The sequence below is a fragment of the Dioszegia hungarica genome, assembly GCF_025882075.1.
Source record: "Dioszegia hungarica strain PDD-24b-2 chromosome Unknown MKK02contig_25, whole genome shotgun sequence".
Taxonomy (NCBI): Eukaryota; Fungi; Basidiomycota; class Tremellomycetes; order Tremellales; family Bulleribasidiaceae; genus Dioszegia; species Dioszegia hungarica.
Window position 1 is genome coordinate 770,917 of NW_026515779.1, and position 15,326 is coordinate 786,242.

The 15,326-nt window shown below is 57.8% G+C and overlaps 9 protein-coding genes across 9 annotated transcripts; 3 read left to right on the plus strand and 6 right to left on the minus strand.

The window, feature by feature from the left end:
• Positions 1-64: 64 nt before the first annotated feature.
• On the minus strand, positions 65-2,284 carry MKK02DRAFT_40781 (uncharacterized protein; the record flags this gene model as incomplete). Its single annotated transcript, XM_053091265.1, has 5 exons — positions 65-1,436; positions 1,480-1,647; positions 1,692-1,932; positions 1,978-2,036; positions 2,079-2,284. The coding sequence occupies 5 exons, from the start codon at positions 2,282-2,284 to the stop codon at positions 65-67; spliced, it is 2,046 nt and encodes a 681-aa protein (XP_052942255.1).
• Positions 2,285-2,765: 481 nt separating this feature from the next.
• MKK02DRAFT_19922 (cyclic nucleotide-binding-like protein) lies at positions 2,766-4,324 on the plus strand (the record flags this gene model as incomplete). The annotated part of the gene is made up of 5 exons (XM_053086174.1): positions 2,766-2,885; positions 2,916-3,703; positions 3,734-3,821; positions 3,853-4,111; positions 4,155-4,324. 5 exons carry the CDS (start codon positions 2,766-2,768, stop codon positions 4,322-4,324), a joined length of 1,425 nt encoding a protein of 474 aa, XP_052942256.1.
• Positions 4,325-4,442: 118 nt separating this feature from the next.
• On the minus strand, positions 4,443-5,436 carry MKK02DRAFT_40783 (uncharacterized protein; the record flags this gene model as incomplete). The annotated part of the gene is made up of 5 exons (XM_053091266.1): positions 4,443-4,535; positions 4,570-4,615; positions 4,681-4,871; positions 4,937-5,207; positions 5,273-5,436. 5 exons carry the CDS (start codon positions 5,434-5,436, stop codon positions 4,443-4,445), a joined length of 765 nt encoding a protein of 254 aa, XP_052942257.1.
• A 1,015-nt stretch (positions 5,437-6,451) lies between these two features.
• On the plus strand, positions 6,452-7,207 carry MKK02DRAFT_40784 (uncharacterized protein; the record flags this gene model as incomplete). Its single annotated transcript, XM_053091267.1, has 3 exons — positions 6,452-6,650; positions 6,708-6,781; positions 6,839-7,207. 3 exons carry the CDS (start codon positions 6,452-6,454, stop codon positions 7,205-7,207), a joined length of 642 nt encoding a protein of 213 aa, XP_052942258.1.
• Positions 7,208-7,756: 549 nt separating this feature from the next.
• On the plus strand, positions 7,757-8,494 carry MKK02DRAFT_40785 (uncharacterized protein; the record flags this gene model as incomplete). Its single annotated transcript, XM_053091268.1, has 3 exons — positions 7,757-8,088; positions 8,131-8,210; positions 8,259-8,494. The coding sequence occupies 3 exons, from the start codon at positions 7,757-7,759 to the stop codon at positions 8,492-8,494; spliced, it is 648 nt and encodes a 215-aa protein (XP_052942259.1).
• A 615-nt stretch (positions 8,495-9,109) lies between these two features.
• MKK02DRAFT_40786 (GTP cyclohydrolase II-domain-containing protein) lies at positions 9,110-10,901 on the minus strand (the record flags this gene model as incomplete). The annotated part of the gene is made up of 3 exons (XM_053091269.1): positions 9,110-9,150; positions 9,194-10,594; positions 10,640-10,901. The coding sequence occupies 3 exons, from the start codon at positions 10,899-10,901 to the stop codon at positions 9,110-9,112; spliced, it is 1,704 nt and encodes a 567-aa protein (XP_052942260.1).
• Positions 10,902-11,172: 271 nt separating this feature from the next.
• On the minus strand, positions 11,173-12,883 carry MKK02DRAFT_40787 (putative methyltransferase-domain-containing protein; the record flags this gene model as incomplete). The annotated part of the gene is made up of 6 exons (XM_053091270.1): positions 11,173-11,476; positions 11,528-11,702; positions 11,748-11,840; positions 11,887-12,067; positions 12,110-12,644; positions 12,723-12,883. 6 exons carry the CDS (start codon positions 12,881-12,883, stop codon positions 11,173-11,175), a joined length of 1,449 nt encoding a protein of 482 aa, XP_052942261.1.
• A 278-nt stretch (positions 12,884-13,161) lies between these two features.
• MKK02DRAFT_40788 (uncharacterized protein) lies at positions 13,162-13,846 on the minus strand (the record flags this gene model as incomplete). The annotated part of the gene is made up of 3 exons (XM_053091271.1): positions 13,162-13,237; positions 13,295-13,376; positions 13,435-13,846. The coding sequence occupies 3 exons, from the start codon at positions 13,844-13,846 to the stop codon at positions 13,162-13,164; spliced, it is 570 nt and encodes a 189-aa protein (XP_052942262.1).
• Positions 13,847-14,052: 206 nt separating this feature from the next.
• On the minus strand, positions 14,053-15,109 carry MKK02DRAFT_40789 (HAD-like domain-containing protein; the record flags this gene model as incomplete). The annotated part of the gene is made up of 5 exons (XM_053091272.1): positions 14,053-14,150; positions 14,195-14,685; positions 14,729-14,860; positions 14,905-15,030; positions 15,087-15,109. 5 exons carry the CDS (start codon positions 15,107-15,109, stop codon positions 14,053-14,055), a joined length of 870 nt encoding a protein of 289 aa, XP_052942263.1.
• Between the last annotated feature and the right edge of the window lie 217 nt (positions 15,110-15,326).

Genomic DNA, 15,326 nt, shown 5'->3' on the forward strand with positions numbered 1-15,326 from the left:
CAACTGTAGACTGTAGACGCAAACTATACAACTCTAGGGATACAACACGTGCGCCGCAAAACGCTCAAAAAACATCCCCAGCTCTGGCCTTCCTCTCCCTCAACACATCCGCCAAGGCCACCCACATCCCCGCGACTCTAACCAGACACTTTGTCCGCTTTCCCGTGCCCGCCTCTTTGCCTGCGCCCACCCGAGGCCCAGCCAGCATCAATAGCTTGACGGGACTCATCTTCTCGCCCGCTCCAAATACAAACTCCCCCTTCCACTCTTCATTCTCCGCTTTTCGCTGACCTCTTTGCAAAGGCGCATCCACACGAGCGACAAACAGGTCAAACCCTTCTTCGGCGATGACCGCAGCAACGGTCTGATCGAGGAGATCAAACTTGCTCGGATGGAACGGCCGGAGATCTTGCGCTGGACCCCGGACGGAGCTGGCCATACCGCCTCGGCCAGACACGCTGCCGCCCGCCATGGACATACGGGACCCGGGGCGGGATGAAGGGAGAGGAGGAAAAGGGGAGGGCGTGGTAGGGCGAAAAGAGGATGGAGGGCCCGTGGTGCGTAGAGGACGAGCGCGGGGCGCTGACGCGGCAAGTGGGGCGGTAGACGCGCGGGAAAGGCTCTGTCGGGGGATGTGCGTGGTGTGTGGTGCGCGGTACATGGATGGTTGAGCGGGAGTGGAGAGTGGGGATGGGACCGAAAGTTTCGAATTTGGAGTGGTCGGGCTTCGTCCAGGTGGGCTAGGCCCGCCGTATGACGATACCCCAGACGTGACGCGCCTGGGCGTGGCGACGGGTATCCGCGAGCCTGTCATGTTGCGCGAGACCGAAGTCATCCCGCTCATATTGCTCGGCGTAGGGCTGCTTGCCCGTCCGATTCCGCCGTACGATCCGTGCCCCGTATACCCAAAGGTATTCCGGGCTGGGGTTGAGAGACTGTTCTTGGGCGAATGGTCAACCTTGGTCGAGACGTTCCACCGAGGCTTCTCCGCTTGAGGTCGGTTGGTCGAGCTGGACACAACGGACGAGGTGGACGGCCGGCGTCTGAGGGAGCCAGGGGCCATAGAGAACGCTGGGGAGGGCATGACGCGGGGCGATTGGTTCGAGCGGGGAGAGAAGCCGGCGAAGGAGCTCCCGGACGAGACGGATAGCCGATGTGGTTTTGATTTTAGATGATAGTCCCCTTCGTTCGCACCTAGGGTGGAGGCGGGGCTGGTGGGGTCGTCCAAAACTTCGACGTCGCCTCCCTCGTCCAGCTCACACTGAGATATGACCAGCTTGACCCTCGCGTCGAGCTGGGCAAGAGAGCGCTGGAGAGCCGTCCAGCGCGTCTCCATATCCCCGTACCGACGTAGCGCTTCTCCGTTTTTGGTCGAGCGGTCGTGAAGTGAGCGATCCATCATCTTGAGAATCTTGTTGATGCTGGGAAGGTAGGTTCTGAGCGTCAGCCGGGTCTCGCTACAGATGATAGCGGACATACGATTTTAGTGACTCGTGTGATTTATGAAGCTTGTCTAGACCAGACACGCTCAAATCACCACGCGGATCGGCCTGAGTGGCGGTTCCGGACAAGCGGTCGAGGTATGTTGACAGGTCGGTCTGGCTCCTTTGTAGAGGATCCATCATGGCCTCGGCCTGGTCGGCTGTCCTAAAAGATAAGCACAAGATCTCGATTGTTATGGGCAGACTCACGTTCTGAATCGTATCAGCCACCCATCTTCCTTCATCTCCTCGCCCAGCACCTTCTGCCGTTGAAGCAGCTTGTCCCATTCCTGCTTCAGATCCGCCCTCGGTCCTGCCGCAGCTGCACCCTTCTCTCCAAGTAGGACGCCCATGCGCGGAGCAAGACCTTCCACTTGCTCAGTCAAACTTGACAACAGTATGTTGAGGCGCTCTGTAGGTGCTGACGATGAATGTCGGAGCTCCTGGATTTCTGCCTCATCAGCTCGCTTCAGCTTCAAGAGCGGTCAGAACCTACCGTACATCCGATCCTGTAGCTTCGACACCTCAAGATGAAGCACACGTATCTCTGCGAGTCTTCCAATCAGCTCTGTACCGGCAGACGATTGAAACACATACCCGTCATCAACCACACCAGCCTGTCGCTTGGCTGCATCCTTCAAGCTCGCATGCGACTGAGCGCGCAGTGGGTTCCTCTTCGGCCGGGTCGGAGTACCAGGTGGCGAGAGCAGCTCATGCTTTGAGCCCGAGGGACTCGGCGGACCGCTGTAGTCACCCAAGGAGAGCTTGGACAGCTCGAGCGTTGGCGTGGAAGGCGAAGCCATCTCTTCCTTTGACCTGGGTTCACCGGCGGGTCTATCGATTTCCAAGCGGAAAAAGCGGGTACACAGGTGCGGGCGAGTGTTTAGATGATTCTGCCCACGCTCTAGACGACTGACATATGTAAATGAGGTAGATGTCCAAAGCCCGACGATAGATGTATGTGTTGAATGGACTTTTGACTTTTTGACGCGTCGATCACGCACGGATTAGCCATGACGTGTGGCGCGCAGTTGGAATTTCCCAAAGCGGTCAAGGGCGATCCCTGTCGTGCCTGAAGTGCCTCTCGACGCCCCCCACAAAGTACAGCCAAGGTCCGCACCGCAACATCTCCTCTTGCATCTACATCTACCCACGCTAGACTATATCCTACCCAGTCAGCCAAACAGAAGGAGCAGCTCAGCCGGACACCACTACTTCCTCGATCGGCTTATAACCAGCACAAAGGAGGTAGACCACTTCCATCTCCACCCTCCATACCTCACCATGGCTTCCACCTCCTGGACCGACCTGCTCAACGAGCTCAACAAGGACGTCGCCAAGGAGCAGCCACAGGATGTTGTACAGTTCGGTGCGGACTGGTTTCAGGCCAGACTAAAGCGAGAGGTGAGATCAAAAGCGACAAAGCTGATGTAGCGTTCCGCCGGTAAAGCTCCTGCCCCTATCAAGCGAGGTGCCCCGGGCGCTCTTGGTGCTCTCCCTCGTGCGGACTTCACGCCAGGTAGCACCCTCTCGCCCTTCTCCGAGACTGGTCCGTCCGACTCACCCTTCGGCGGCCGTCGCGCAACCATCGCGTCCAGCTCGAGCCTCTTCAACTCCTCAACGCCATTCGGTGCGCAACCGTCCGCGGAACCTATCCGCGAGGCAAGCCCGTTTGGTGGGGATGATGATGGAGGACCAAACTCTGGGCCTCGGTCAGGCATGGCCTTTACCTCACCCTTCGGCGCGCCGGCTGAGCACAACGATGAACCCCCAATCCCGTCTTACGCGCTCGGTCGGCGGACATCCGTCTCTGCCGAATCCCTCGTCCCGCAGAACCACCGCAAAGGTCCCGGTCTCGAATCCACCATGGAGGAAGACGAGGAAGCGCCCCAGACCCCACACTTCCCCAAGACCGACGAGCAGCTCGCGCGGATCAAGGCGGCCATCTCGCCCAACTTCCTCTTTAGCAATCTCGACCCGGAGCAAGAGCGGGACGTTCTCGGCGCAATGAAGGAGGTCAATATCGGGGCGGGGGAAATGATCATTGAGCAGGGGGCGGCGGGTGACTACTTTTACGTAGTTGAGCGCGGGACGCTCGAGGTGTTTGTCAAGAAGGATGGGCAGATGATTGATGCCGACAAGGGAGACAAGCAGTTGTTGGGCAAGAAGGTGGCGACGTGCAAGGAGGGCAACAGCTTTGGAGAGTTGGCGTTGATGCACAAGTGAGTCGACGCTAGGCTCGGCTGATGTAGTGCTCCTCGTGCCGCGTCCATCATTTCGACCTCGGAGTGTACCCTCTGGGCTCTGGACCGGGTTTCGTTCCGTACCATCCTCCTCGACGTAAGTAATCATCTGGCTTAGCTGATAATAGCACACCTCCCGCAAGCGTCGCCTATACGAGACCTTCCTCTCCGAGGTCCCCATTCTCGCCTCGCTGCAGCCGCAAGAACGCGCCAAGATCGCCGACGTCCTCGAGTCGAGGACCTTTGGCGAGGGAGAGGACGTCATCAAGGAGGGGGATGAGGGAGAAGAGTTCTTCCTGATCGAGCAGGGATCGGCGGTGGCGGTCAAGAAGCAGGATGGGAAGGATGTGGTGGTAAAGCAATACGTCAAGGGGGATTACTTTGGAGGTGAGCAAGCCGCTTTGACCGGAGTGGACTGGGCTGATGATAGAACTCGCGCTGCTCAATCGTCAGACCCGAGCGGCGAGCGTCCGCGCTTCCGGCGGCCAGCTACGTGTGGCTGCACTCGGCGAACAGGCGTTCACTCGTCTGCTCGGTCCGGTCAAGGATATTATGGCGAGGAATGTCGGCGAGAGGTATGGGTTTGCGGCGGGGCGGTAAGGATAGAAGTGTTTGGCATGTATGACAGTATTTGATACGCTTACATACTCATACTATTGACAGACTCTTACTATCGACATACTAATACTATTGACAGACTCATACTACTGGCAGACTTCTAGCTACTTTGACGTGCAGCGGGCATTCGTGATCGGGGGGTGCGTGGCATGAGGAGGGATGTTGAGGTGTACACCGGGTGTAGAGCTAGATGCTGCCTGATCAGCACTACCCCTTCTCATACTTACGTTGCCCTCTAACTTTTGACACCTGCGGAAGGCGTTCAACGCGGAGCTGACGGATCAGCTTCCAACTTCAAATTGAGCCCGAGCGAAAAAACCATACCGAGAGACACCAACTTCTGCAGAAAGTCTCCCGCAATGGCACGCCAGTACGACCGATCCGCCAGATGCGCCTCAGTAGCCTTCGAAGCCCCCTGCGTTGCGAGGACAAGCGCCGAAAGCCAGACCCAGTCGATCCGTCCGGCGTGCTCGGCCGACCAAGGTCGTACGGGCGAGAAGGGGATGAGGGAGACGGCGATGGGACGATACTTGTCGTATCCCTTCCACCCCTGAGCGAGGATATGAAAGGCGGAGAGGCGGTCGTCGAGCTGACATGCGAGAGTGAAGGCGAGGTAGAGGTCGCGTCGCCGGAGCTGAGGATCCCGATGGAGTGAGAGAGAAGGAACTTGGCAGCCTCGGTGGCCTTGTACTTGATGGCGAGTTTGATGCCAGCCTCGGCCCTCCACTCATCCTGATCGAGCTGTTCGTGCGCGATGCCTTCGATGGCGCGGACAAAGACGTTGAGGGTAAAATGGTCCGCTTCGGGGGTGACGAGCTCGTAGGTCCCGATGGGGGCCTTATCAAGCATCTCCTTGAAGATGGGACTGGAGTCTCAGCTTGAATCAGGGAGTAGTTGAGAAGTCTGTCGAAGGAAGGAAGGCGGACTCACCTGGCCATCATCATGATCCCCTTGTCCATCCTCCACGCCTGAGGCTCATCTTCCTTCCCGTCCGTCATAATGACCACATCTCCCATCTGACGAGGATCGTCCACAAAGTAGTCTTCGCCATTGGTGGCGATGTACGCATTTTCGTCGACTTCGGAATCGCTCATGTTGACGATGAGAGGCAATGCCAACATGGAGGAAGGCAGCAGCGCGCTTTCTTATACGGCCAAAGCCTCGAGGCCACCCCAAAACAGCTGCACGTGATCTTATGCAACGCCATGTACACACAGATGCCGTTATTTAGCGTTCGGGCTAACGACCATGATGAGGATGTCCGACTGTCACGGTGTCGCTTCTTACCAATGATCCCTCTCACCGATTCGAGCCAGACCATGCTGTCCACTGCGCAGAGGACCGAAATATCTCAGCAGTCCTATTGCGTCACCTTTCCGCCTTTGACAGGAGCCGACCAGGAGACATCCGTCGCGTTGAAGGGGATGTAGGAGTCTGCGCTGATGCGGTATGTAGGGACAGGATGTCGCGCGGAGAAGAGGGGCTGGATGGACGAACATGACCTCATCTGCTTCATATTGATACTCGTATTGACTAATGCACCTTCAGAAGAAGCTGATCATCTGCTAATGCCCGCTCCGGGTCGGAGAATTTGAGCCCCTGGGAAGGGCAAGAACTGTCTGTCCAGCCTGTCCAGGGCCTGGCCTCCAGCAGCTGGCGTCCGCGAGGTGCAGATTCGCAACTGACAAGGCCGATGCTCATATACTGAGCGAAGGTGTAATAGCCAGAGGTAGTGCAGCAACGGTCACGCGGAAATCTTACTTGGCGGTCCGAGCTCAACCTCGGGGCCCGGGTTAGTCAACCTGGCGGTCCAAGCGCAAGTCGCCACTGCCACGCCTTTCTCGTTTCCTTCTTCCTTCCCTCTCGAGTCTCCATCGTTCATACGTCATCCTTCTCCGTCGCAGACATATATAACAGTGAGTGTCTCTACGCGTCTGCTGCTCCCGCATCCGCTGACCTGCAGCTCATCTCAGTCCCATGTATCGAGCTTCCTCAGCCTTCAGTGTTCCTAATAGACGTAGGTATACAGCTGTACGTCTCCCTTCGAGGAAATCAGCGACTCACCTGATCCCGTAGAGTCCGTACGTACGCCCCAGGCCATCCTCAACAATGACTTCGCTGTCCGGCGTAACCCGAATGCCCTTCTCGGAGCTCGGCATTGATCGAATCAGCGAAGACCAGGAAGCCATCAGGAGCCAAAGCAGCGACACGGGGCTTTCGTCGCTATTCGGATCCGAGGAGGGAGGCGGGAAGGAAGGGCAGGATCTGGAGGCTATGGGTCTTCCTAGTAGACCAGACGGGCAGATCAGTGAGATCAGCCCCATCCCCCCCTCGTCCCTGACCAGAGACTGTGCTGACTTTGTAGATGCCCAGTCGGCGGCTGTTGATCAAGCTGCGAGTCAGAAGAGTCACTCTGGAGCGTGCTGCGCGTGCTCGAAGGTCAGTCTGTCCTCTCCTCTATTCTACAAGGTCGGAGTGATGAGCTGAAACTTGCAGAACCTGGCTGAGCAGCACAGCACAGAGATTGAAAACCTACACGATAACCTTCGCTCCAAGGAAGAAGCACTCATATACTCCAGCGAGACGATCCGGAAGCAGGCCAGGACGATCGCAATGCTAGAGGGGCGGGACGAGCACCGGGTTGCCCATATTCGCTTCCTGGACGGTAACTCCCGCCTCAAGGACCGTCGGATCGAAGAGCTCCGGGACTATATTGTTGCTCAAGCCGGGCCGCCAATCGCTCGGCGCACCCTCATCGACGGCGGATTCGTCAACCTGAACGCCCCTTACCATTCCGCGTCTCCCTTCAAGCTCGACGTCGACCTGAACGATTTCGGCGGTCCTGCCTCTGCTCGGTCCGACTAGGATCGCCCATCATGCTGTCTGGTCGGTGATGAAGGGAGGAGGGGAGGTCAGCGAGGTGTAGTATAGGCGGGTAAAGGGACAAAGTGAACAGATAGGGATCCGGGCAGACGTTCATTACAGTCGTGGCGAAGAAGAGATGTATAATGCTTATATACTACGCTACTGCAACCTTGCAACGACTCGAGCGCCCTGGGCTACTCTAGGCTATCGCTCCGGTCTCTCATGCCGCGGAAGGGCCTGTAACAGCCCGGTCTCGCACCCTCTGCACGTGATCAGATGCAACGCGTCATGCCGTAAGTCATAGCGTTTCAGCCAACGCCAGCCAAAGCCAACGATTTTCGGCCCGTCACTCTTCCAATCACCTCTCATTCTTGCACCTTGCAGCCATGTACGTCCCCCCCCTCCAAGCGCGCGGGATGTGCCCCTCCCTCCTCTTCTACCCTACCGCCCGACTACAGGCCCCGCGCTCCCCCTCGAACCTCTACCGAACTTTACTCGCGATACGCCATTGGCCGACATTTCAACCATCCCCAAGATTCCACCTTCACCATGTTCTCCCACAAACCCCCTCCTCCCCCTCGCCGCGCTCGTCTCGCTTACGATCCCTTCCGAGCCCCTGAGGACACTCCCCTCCCTCCCAGTCCGCCTCCGCCCGCCTCCGCGCACGTCCTCGGTCACCTCATCAGCTACATTACGGTCTTCCAGAACGCTCATCCCGACTGGGAAAGCGCGGGCGAGCTCTGGATTCATACTAGCGCGGAGGCGTTGATGGAAGACTATGGAGCGGAAGGGGAGGGGAAAAAGAGGAACTTTGGTCGGCCCCTTCCGCTCTTCCTCGAGTCTACGCGCAGGAATGACAATCTCGAGTTTGCTGGCTGGTAGTGAGTACCCCCTAATGCGCCGCGATCCCAGCTGATATAAAGCCAACTTGATAAGCTCAGAGTGGTACCTGCCGAGTCTGACGAGCTGAGGGAGCTACTCCATCGCAAGGAAGCAGCTCAAAGTACGCTTCTTCCCTCAATTATGTGGCTGAGGCGATGCTAATATACAGGCTACAAAGGCGGCCGTCCCGCTCATCTCTGGGCCGAATCGTTCGCCCAGCAATGGATCAAGCTTCGACTCACTCGCTCCCCGCCCTTGTCAGACCACTATGCTCGGCTCGAAGACCCCATGAAGCTGCGCGGGGGACCTCAAGGGGAGGTGCAGCGGTACCTTCTCACGATTGGCGGGTTGGAGGAGGAGATGACAATTCTGGAGGGAGAGACAGTCACAGAGCTGGCGGTTTGAGGTGAAAAAGAAGGGCGAGACCAGCAGCATCAGCAGGAGGTGATATTATTCAGAATCGTACGATTGAGCTTATATATATAAGATGGATAGATTTCACGTTCCCGCCCCGGCGCTCGCATCACCTCATGAGCTATTCTCTCCTCGAGGGCAAGGCGAAGACTGATAAGTCTAGTGTGATAGGGCCAAGTAGGCGCAGCACGAGAGGAAGAGCAGCTGGGCGCTAATTCGGGATATACAGAGTTACTCACAGATTCGGCTTCGTCAGGCGGTTTCAAGCTGTCGCGCGCGCTTCTCTCGGGCTGAACAGAGGAGGAATGTTGTTTGCCTCCATACACCGCGCAGCGCCCCGGTCAACATCAGAAGTTGCCAGCCAATTTCACCCACAGCTGGCTTGGCCTAGTGGTATGTCGCCATCTTAGGGATTCGTCGCTTAGATGATGGAGGTCCTGGTTTTAAGGCGCCGTGCAGGAGGGCCACCGGGCCACCAGTCAAGATCTACATGTGGGTCAGTGAGTAGCGTGAGCGTTGCGCTAAGCTCGGTATTCTTGACATGGGTGCTGTCGATCCTCGCATCATCCGCTTAATTATTACATACCCGCCAACAAAATCCTGACCTCATTGTTTGTCCGCTCGATGCTCATCCGGGATATCGATCACTGGCCATCAGCACAGCCCCCTCCAGCTTGTATGTTGACTCACTATGTCCCATCCTCTCCACCTTTGTCCTGAGATACTTCTCCAACTCCACCCCACTCGCTTTACCCGCCCCGATCAGCCCCACCCCCGCCCTCCTCTCCCTCCAATCCGCATAATCCTGCTCATCCCCTAATCCCCCATCCCGGCACTTCCAATCCCGAGGCACCATGCCCACCCTCTCCCTCACTTGTACCCCCTCCTTGGCCAGACCCCCGACCTTATCCGGGTTATTCGTCAACAACCGGATCCCCTCACCCTCTTCACCCGCCAAGCCCAAATCACGCAGTATCTCCGCTGCAACGTCATACTTCCGTTCGTCGGCGCCGTGTCCGAGCATGAGGTTGGCAGTGACGGTATCGTGTCCGAGATCCTGGAGGTTGTAGGCCCGGATCTTCTCGAGGAGACCGATACCCCGTCCTTCTTGGCGCATGTAGATGACGACACCGCGGCCGGGGACGGTGGCCGAAGACGAAGGGGAAGCAGCGCGGGAATCTGCGGGTGTGGGGAGGATGTCCTGGCGAGAGTGAGAGGGAAGGGGCTGAGGCTGCGCGATGAGACGCATAGCCTCGTCGAGCTGCTCGCCGCAGTCGCACCGCATCGACCCGATGGTCTCGCCAGTAAAGCACTCCGAGTGGATCCGGACCAAAGGCAGAATATCCTCTACCGCCTCGGTCTCCTCTTCTATCCTTCCCGGACGATCCGTGCTAGGCACACTCGCCTGCCCTTCTCCTCCAGGCAACAATCGGCCGACGTACGCCCCTCTCACGACCCGCTCCATATCCGTCTCCCCTTCTCTCCACTGCTCGTTCAGGGTCCGACTCCGGATCTCCCTTCTTCCCTTTGGAGACGCCGCGCGATCTTCCGACGATAGCTGGATGGGGTCGATAACGATAGCGAGGTGTTCCTTGTTATCCGCGGTGTTGTGGTAGAGGTGAAGGAAGAGCTCGCCGTGAGGGGTAGGGATACGGGTACGGGCCATACACCGGACAAGAGGGCGTGAGCCCGTTTGCCGCCGCAGAGCCGTCTGAGACGCCGCTCCAGGCTGGGCGTGCGCGAAGAAGTTGACATTGGGACTCGCCGCCTGGAGCATCTGCGATACCGGGGCAGGATCGATGCTCATCCGCCGCTTAGGCCGATCCTTGCCAAAGGACAAGCTCATCGACCTTGCGGTCTTTGGCGAGCGAGCTTCCATCCCCGATGGGCTGGTAGCTGGCTCCGGGGAGGTGGATGATTGACCGAGCTTTTCAAGCGGGACGTGGTGTTGCGCCCCGGCCTCCTGCTGGACCCGGAGCCGCTCCGACCGTGGAGCTTGCAGAGAGCGCATGACCACCTTGTTGGGGATAGGATCGCGAGATGGAGAGGACGCTGGCGGCTCGTCGCATGACGCATAGGCCCCGGGACGGGCTGTTCGTCAGCTAGTGCCTCCGGCTCGTCTGACCTGAGACTTACCGACGCCGTGCCCCAAATGATGCCTCGTCACTGGCCCACTTCCGGCCAAGACCGCACTGATCAAAAGCGCATCTACAGGGTTCTCCCGCCGAGGTAGCTGCTTCTTTGCTTTGGGTCCATGTGGATGCGTATCGCCATGCGCAGGTGTGGAGCCAGAGAGCGGACCCATGGAGCTTGAATCGGAGGTCAAGAGAGCGAGGAGGTCGAGATCGCCTTGCGAGGGCTGGTGGTGTGCCGAACGGGAGGACATGACCATGGGCATTCCTGCTAGCGAAGGGGGATGGGTAGTAGCTGGACTATAAGGACTTTAGCAAGCAGTGATGGGTGATCCGAGTCGAGAGATCATGCCGGGATTCACAAGCTTTGTAAGACCGGCTAAATCGGCCGGTCACAGCTTGATCCGGCTGAAGGTAATGCCACGTCACCGTGTCTGTGTGTGGCACTTTGAGGAATGAGTCGCAGATCTTAGGTCCACCCAGGCCTTGCCGCGGGAGGGGTCCCAGCCGAGCGACAGGGGACATAGGCTGCATAGACTACGCCGTTGTATCCTCATAGTCACTAAGGTCATAGCGCATCATTGTGCTCTCCTCGCAGGATCCCAGCCAGATCTCTACTGCCCCTTCGCCCCCATCCGCGCCCTCGATCGTATCCGCAAGCCGCATCACAATCCCTACGTCTTCGAGCATCTTCCACAGCTCCCGTTCTCCAGGATCTCTCTGCTTGTACGCAAGAAGCAGCATCGGCTGCTTCTCGTCTGGAGATCCTGGTCTGAGTAGGGCGGTGAGGGTGCGGACGAGAGATGGGAATGAGGCGGTGTTGTATGTCACATCTGCGGAACTGCAGATGTCAGCTATATCCCGCTGTTTCGGAGGGCAGAAGGAGCCGCACATGATGAGGCTTGGCCATCGCTTTCCAACGTCACGCGAGTCGTCGCTGATCCAGGCTGGAAGAGGCTGGTCCCAGTCCAGTACTCGAGCATGGACGCACAACCCCTCGTCTGCTTCCGGAGCGTTTGATGACTGATTGAGCGACATGTTCTCGTCCATGAGCTCGAGAGCGGATTCTAGATGTCAGCTGCTGCATGTTACTGTCCGGCGGGTGAGCTCACCCAGATCCGTCGCTATGATTCTACCTCGATTCGACATGGCTTTAGCACCGATCATGGAGTGAAGAGCGATAGAGACGAGACCGGTACCGCTTCCTAGCGCGTCAGCATGCGCCTGTATCTAGAGGCGAGGCCGACTTACCCAGCTCGATGATGTTATGAGCGTGATCGGTGATACCGAGCACGGCGGTCACATATCCCAGCAAGAACCTCGCCCTTGGTTCAGGTTTTGGGAGGTCGGAGGTGTCTGCTGGGTGGGCAATAGCTGCTGGTATATGGCGGTACAGCCAAGATGAGAGGGCAAGGCCCGAGTCCCATATTTTCTGCTCGTCAGCTCGTCCACGTCCCTAATGCCAGGAACTTACCTTGTCCAGATCGAAAGACGTCTGCTCTACCACCTTCAATACCCCCGACGGCGTAGACCATTCCCTCGTGATCCTGGTCTGCTTGACAGTCTCGTCTTTCTCCTTTCCCTTCCCTTTCGCTTTATCCTTATCCTCCGCCTTGCCTTTCCCCTTGGCCCTTCCCTTGCCACCCTGCCCGCCGACCCCCTTGGTCACTCCGCCAGTACTCGCGCCGGCCGGCCGGACAATCTCTATGCCCTCGCTCCAGACACTGATAGGGGAGCACTTCGCGCTTGGCCCGGTCAGAGCGAGGATGTCTTGCCGACCGGTCTCGACGCTATCCGACCGTAAAGACGAGGCAGGAGGGCCCGGTGCGAAAAGGCATAGCCGCCATTTCTCGCCGATACCAGCCTTAGCAGGGAGTGGGATGCTGAGTGGTCGATAGGTGCTTTCGGGCGGAACGAAACTCGTCAGATGTTCCGAAGGTAGTGAGGGCTGTATAGATGGCTCGGTCCGCTGCCAGGTATAGTAGATTTCGGTGGGATCATATCGAAGTCTGCGAGAGTCAGCTGAGGCCACCAAATACAGCTGAATTTGTCTGGAGCTCCGAGTGAAGAGGTAGGCGCGTACCCACTCGGTGCGCAGGTCGTTGGCTACTTGAGGAGTGATGGTGATGGTACCTCCAGACTCGACAGAGACGGGAGGCGGCCTCAAGAAGGAGATGTACCAGTACATGACGATGAAGATGAATGGGGAAGCAGAGATGCAAAAGTCGCTAACTTGACCGCTCCGCATTCCTCGATCAGGATGTCTTGGAACTGCAAACCATTTAGGCTAGGCTTGGCCGGGCATTTGCTACTGGATTCTCCATCGAGAGAAAACTGTGGAAGTGTATCTTCCCAGGCGATAAACTGCCATAAAGGGATGATGGATATCTACAAGTCGAGACCAGAAGTGGAACAGCATTTCCCCCTCCATATCGGCGGTCTTCCCTCACTCAAGCCGCGACCCCTATAACGCTCCCCCTAACCTCGTCGCCTCATCCCTTCGTTCCGCCCGCATTCCGCTGTCCCTCATACCTCCGCGGACGCCGATCCTCCTCCAGCGGATCCAGCAGGCGGTACCTCTCCTCTCGCTTCTCTCTTCCACCTGGAGAAGTCAGCTCTGTGTCGTTGCTGGCTCGCGTGTCAGGATGATCAAGCTGACCGTCGTGATATCTGCGAGTAGCAGTTGGGGCAGACATTGTGTGCGAGCTTGATAAGCCCGCATGCTTCGCACTGCGAGAAGTCTGTATCGTCAGCCTACGGCCGGTCGAAGTAGCAGCCTCTCCCCTCCAGCCTATCTACCGCCCATCCATGCTCCTGCAATCGCCTTGCCTCTGAACATAGAGTCCCGCACAAAGACGAGATGGGAACACGCACTCGTCTTGTTCTTCAATCCCTTATTTGCGCTCCTCATACTCTTCCTCGAATGCGACACCTTGCTTTTCGGCACGGCGAGCAAGATCGGCGGGAACAACTCCGCTAGCGAATCGAGCAATGGGATAAGAGACAAGCTCCATGGTGCAGTCGGCCGCTCGAGAGATGGCAGGGCCGCTTCACCGGCGGGGACGGCTGAGCGGGGAAGGGGAGAAGAGGCAGAAGTCGAGGCTGAGCTAGAAGGGACGCAGGGAAGAGACCAGCTCGGTCGGAGCGCTGTCCACCGGGTGAGCGATGCGAAGGCTGATCGTGGTCCTGCTGAGAGGGAGAGAGCGGCCATTGTGGGTGATGATATGGAGGTTGGCTGTAGGATAGATGATGGTGGGAGGAGCGAATTTCGCGGTGACCTGCTTCAGTTGGTGGTAGGCGGAAGCAAAATTTCGGGTCGATGAAGGTGGCGCAAAAGCTATGTATATCTTCCGCCTCTGTCCTTACATTTCGCCGTCAATTCAAACAGCGACGTGCCGGGAACATGCTCGATAGCTTCTATACTATAGCATCTACCAGATCTGCAAATTTATCAAAGATCGAATCAGGAGGTCTCTCCCCAGCCTCCGCGCCAGGCCGATACTTTCCGGTCCGCACTGCCAAATCAGCCACGCCTGACCGATGCCATAGTGCCACTCACCTAGTATACGGCGCAACCCAAGCTCAGTAGTCCCTGCCCCAAGATCATTCACTATGTCATCCCCGACCACCGCATACTCCCCTGCTTCTCGTTCGCCGGGGTACAGCTCGTTCAGCCTCTCTATAGCCATCTCAAAGAACCGCCTGGTCGGCTTACCGACGATGGTCGCTTCCAGTCCAGTAGCACTTTCGAGCGCTTTGACGAACGGCCCCAAGCCGAGGGACAGACCGGCTGGAAGGTCGGACGTTGCTGGTGCTTGCAGGAAGGACGACGTATGTGGTGCGATGAGTAACGGTTTCCTGTCTGGTCGATTGGGGTTTTGGTCGTGTGCTATAGGCTCGCCTTTGAGGATACGGAATGCTTTATTGAGTGCCTCGTAAGATAGCGAGGGCGGATGTTGACCTAGTATGACCGAGTCGTGCTCGTCTGGCCGGACAACAGGGAGATGAGCAAACTCCTCTTTTGCCGACGGGGAGAGCAGCAGATATGGTCTACACTTTCAGCTTGGTCTCCTGGACATGCACACATGCTCACCTGAGCTTCTGGTCATCTACGAGCTGCCGACATGCCCCAAGACTAGTCATGACCTCCTCGGTCTCGGCCGAGATTCCCATATCTGCGAGCCGCTGAACAGCGTCCTTCGTGCTCTCCTTGGTGTTGTTCGAGCTGAGGTGTCAGTGAGGCTCTCGCGTGAGTGTGAACCAACTCACCAGAAGAGGAAGGGGATATGAGCCCGCCGGAGCTTAGCGATAGCCTCCGCAGCCCGAGGTGTTGGGTCGTTCCCGACATGTACGGTCCCGTTCAGATCGATCAGAAGCGCCTTGATCCCCTTGATGCTGGTCAGAAGTTAGCATGTATCAGTGACAGTGTAGTCAGTACTCAGCCAGCGTACCTGCGCATCTTCTCATCCCCCATAGCTGAGTAATGAATGTCATGGGCAGAAGAGAGGGACGCGCCTGGCGTTGGCCTGGCAAGTCGCGTCGAGTTGCGCGTCATCTCGATGACGTCAGAACCGCCCAGCCAGCCTTTGGGTGGAGGATGTCCACCACGATCTCGATCTCACTACTCCTGCTACCTGTCCACTGCCGCTCGACCATACCATACCCCTTCCCTCAGTCTCGCCCTATCCAAC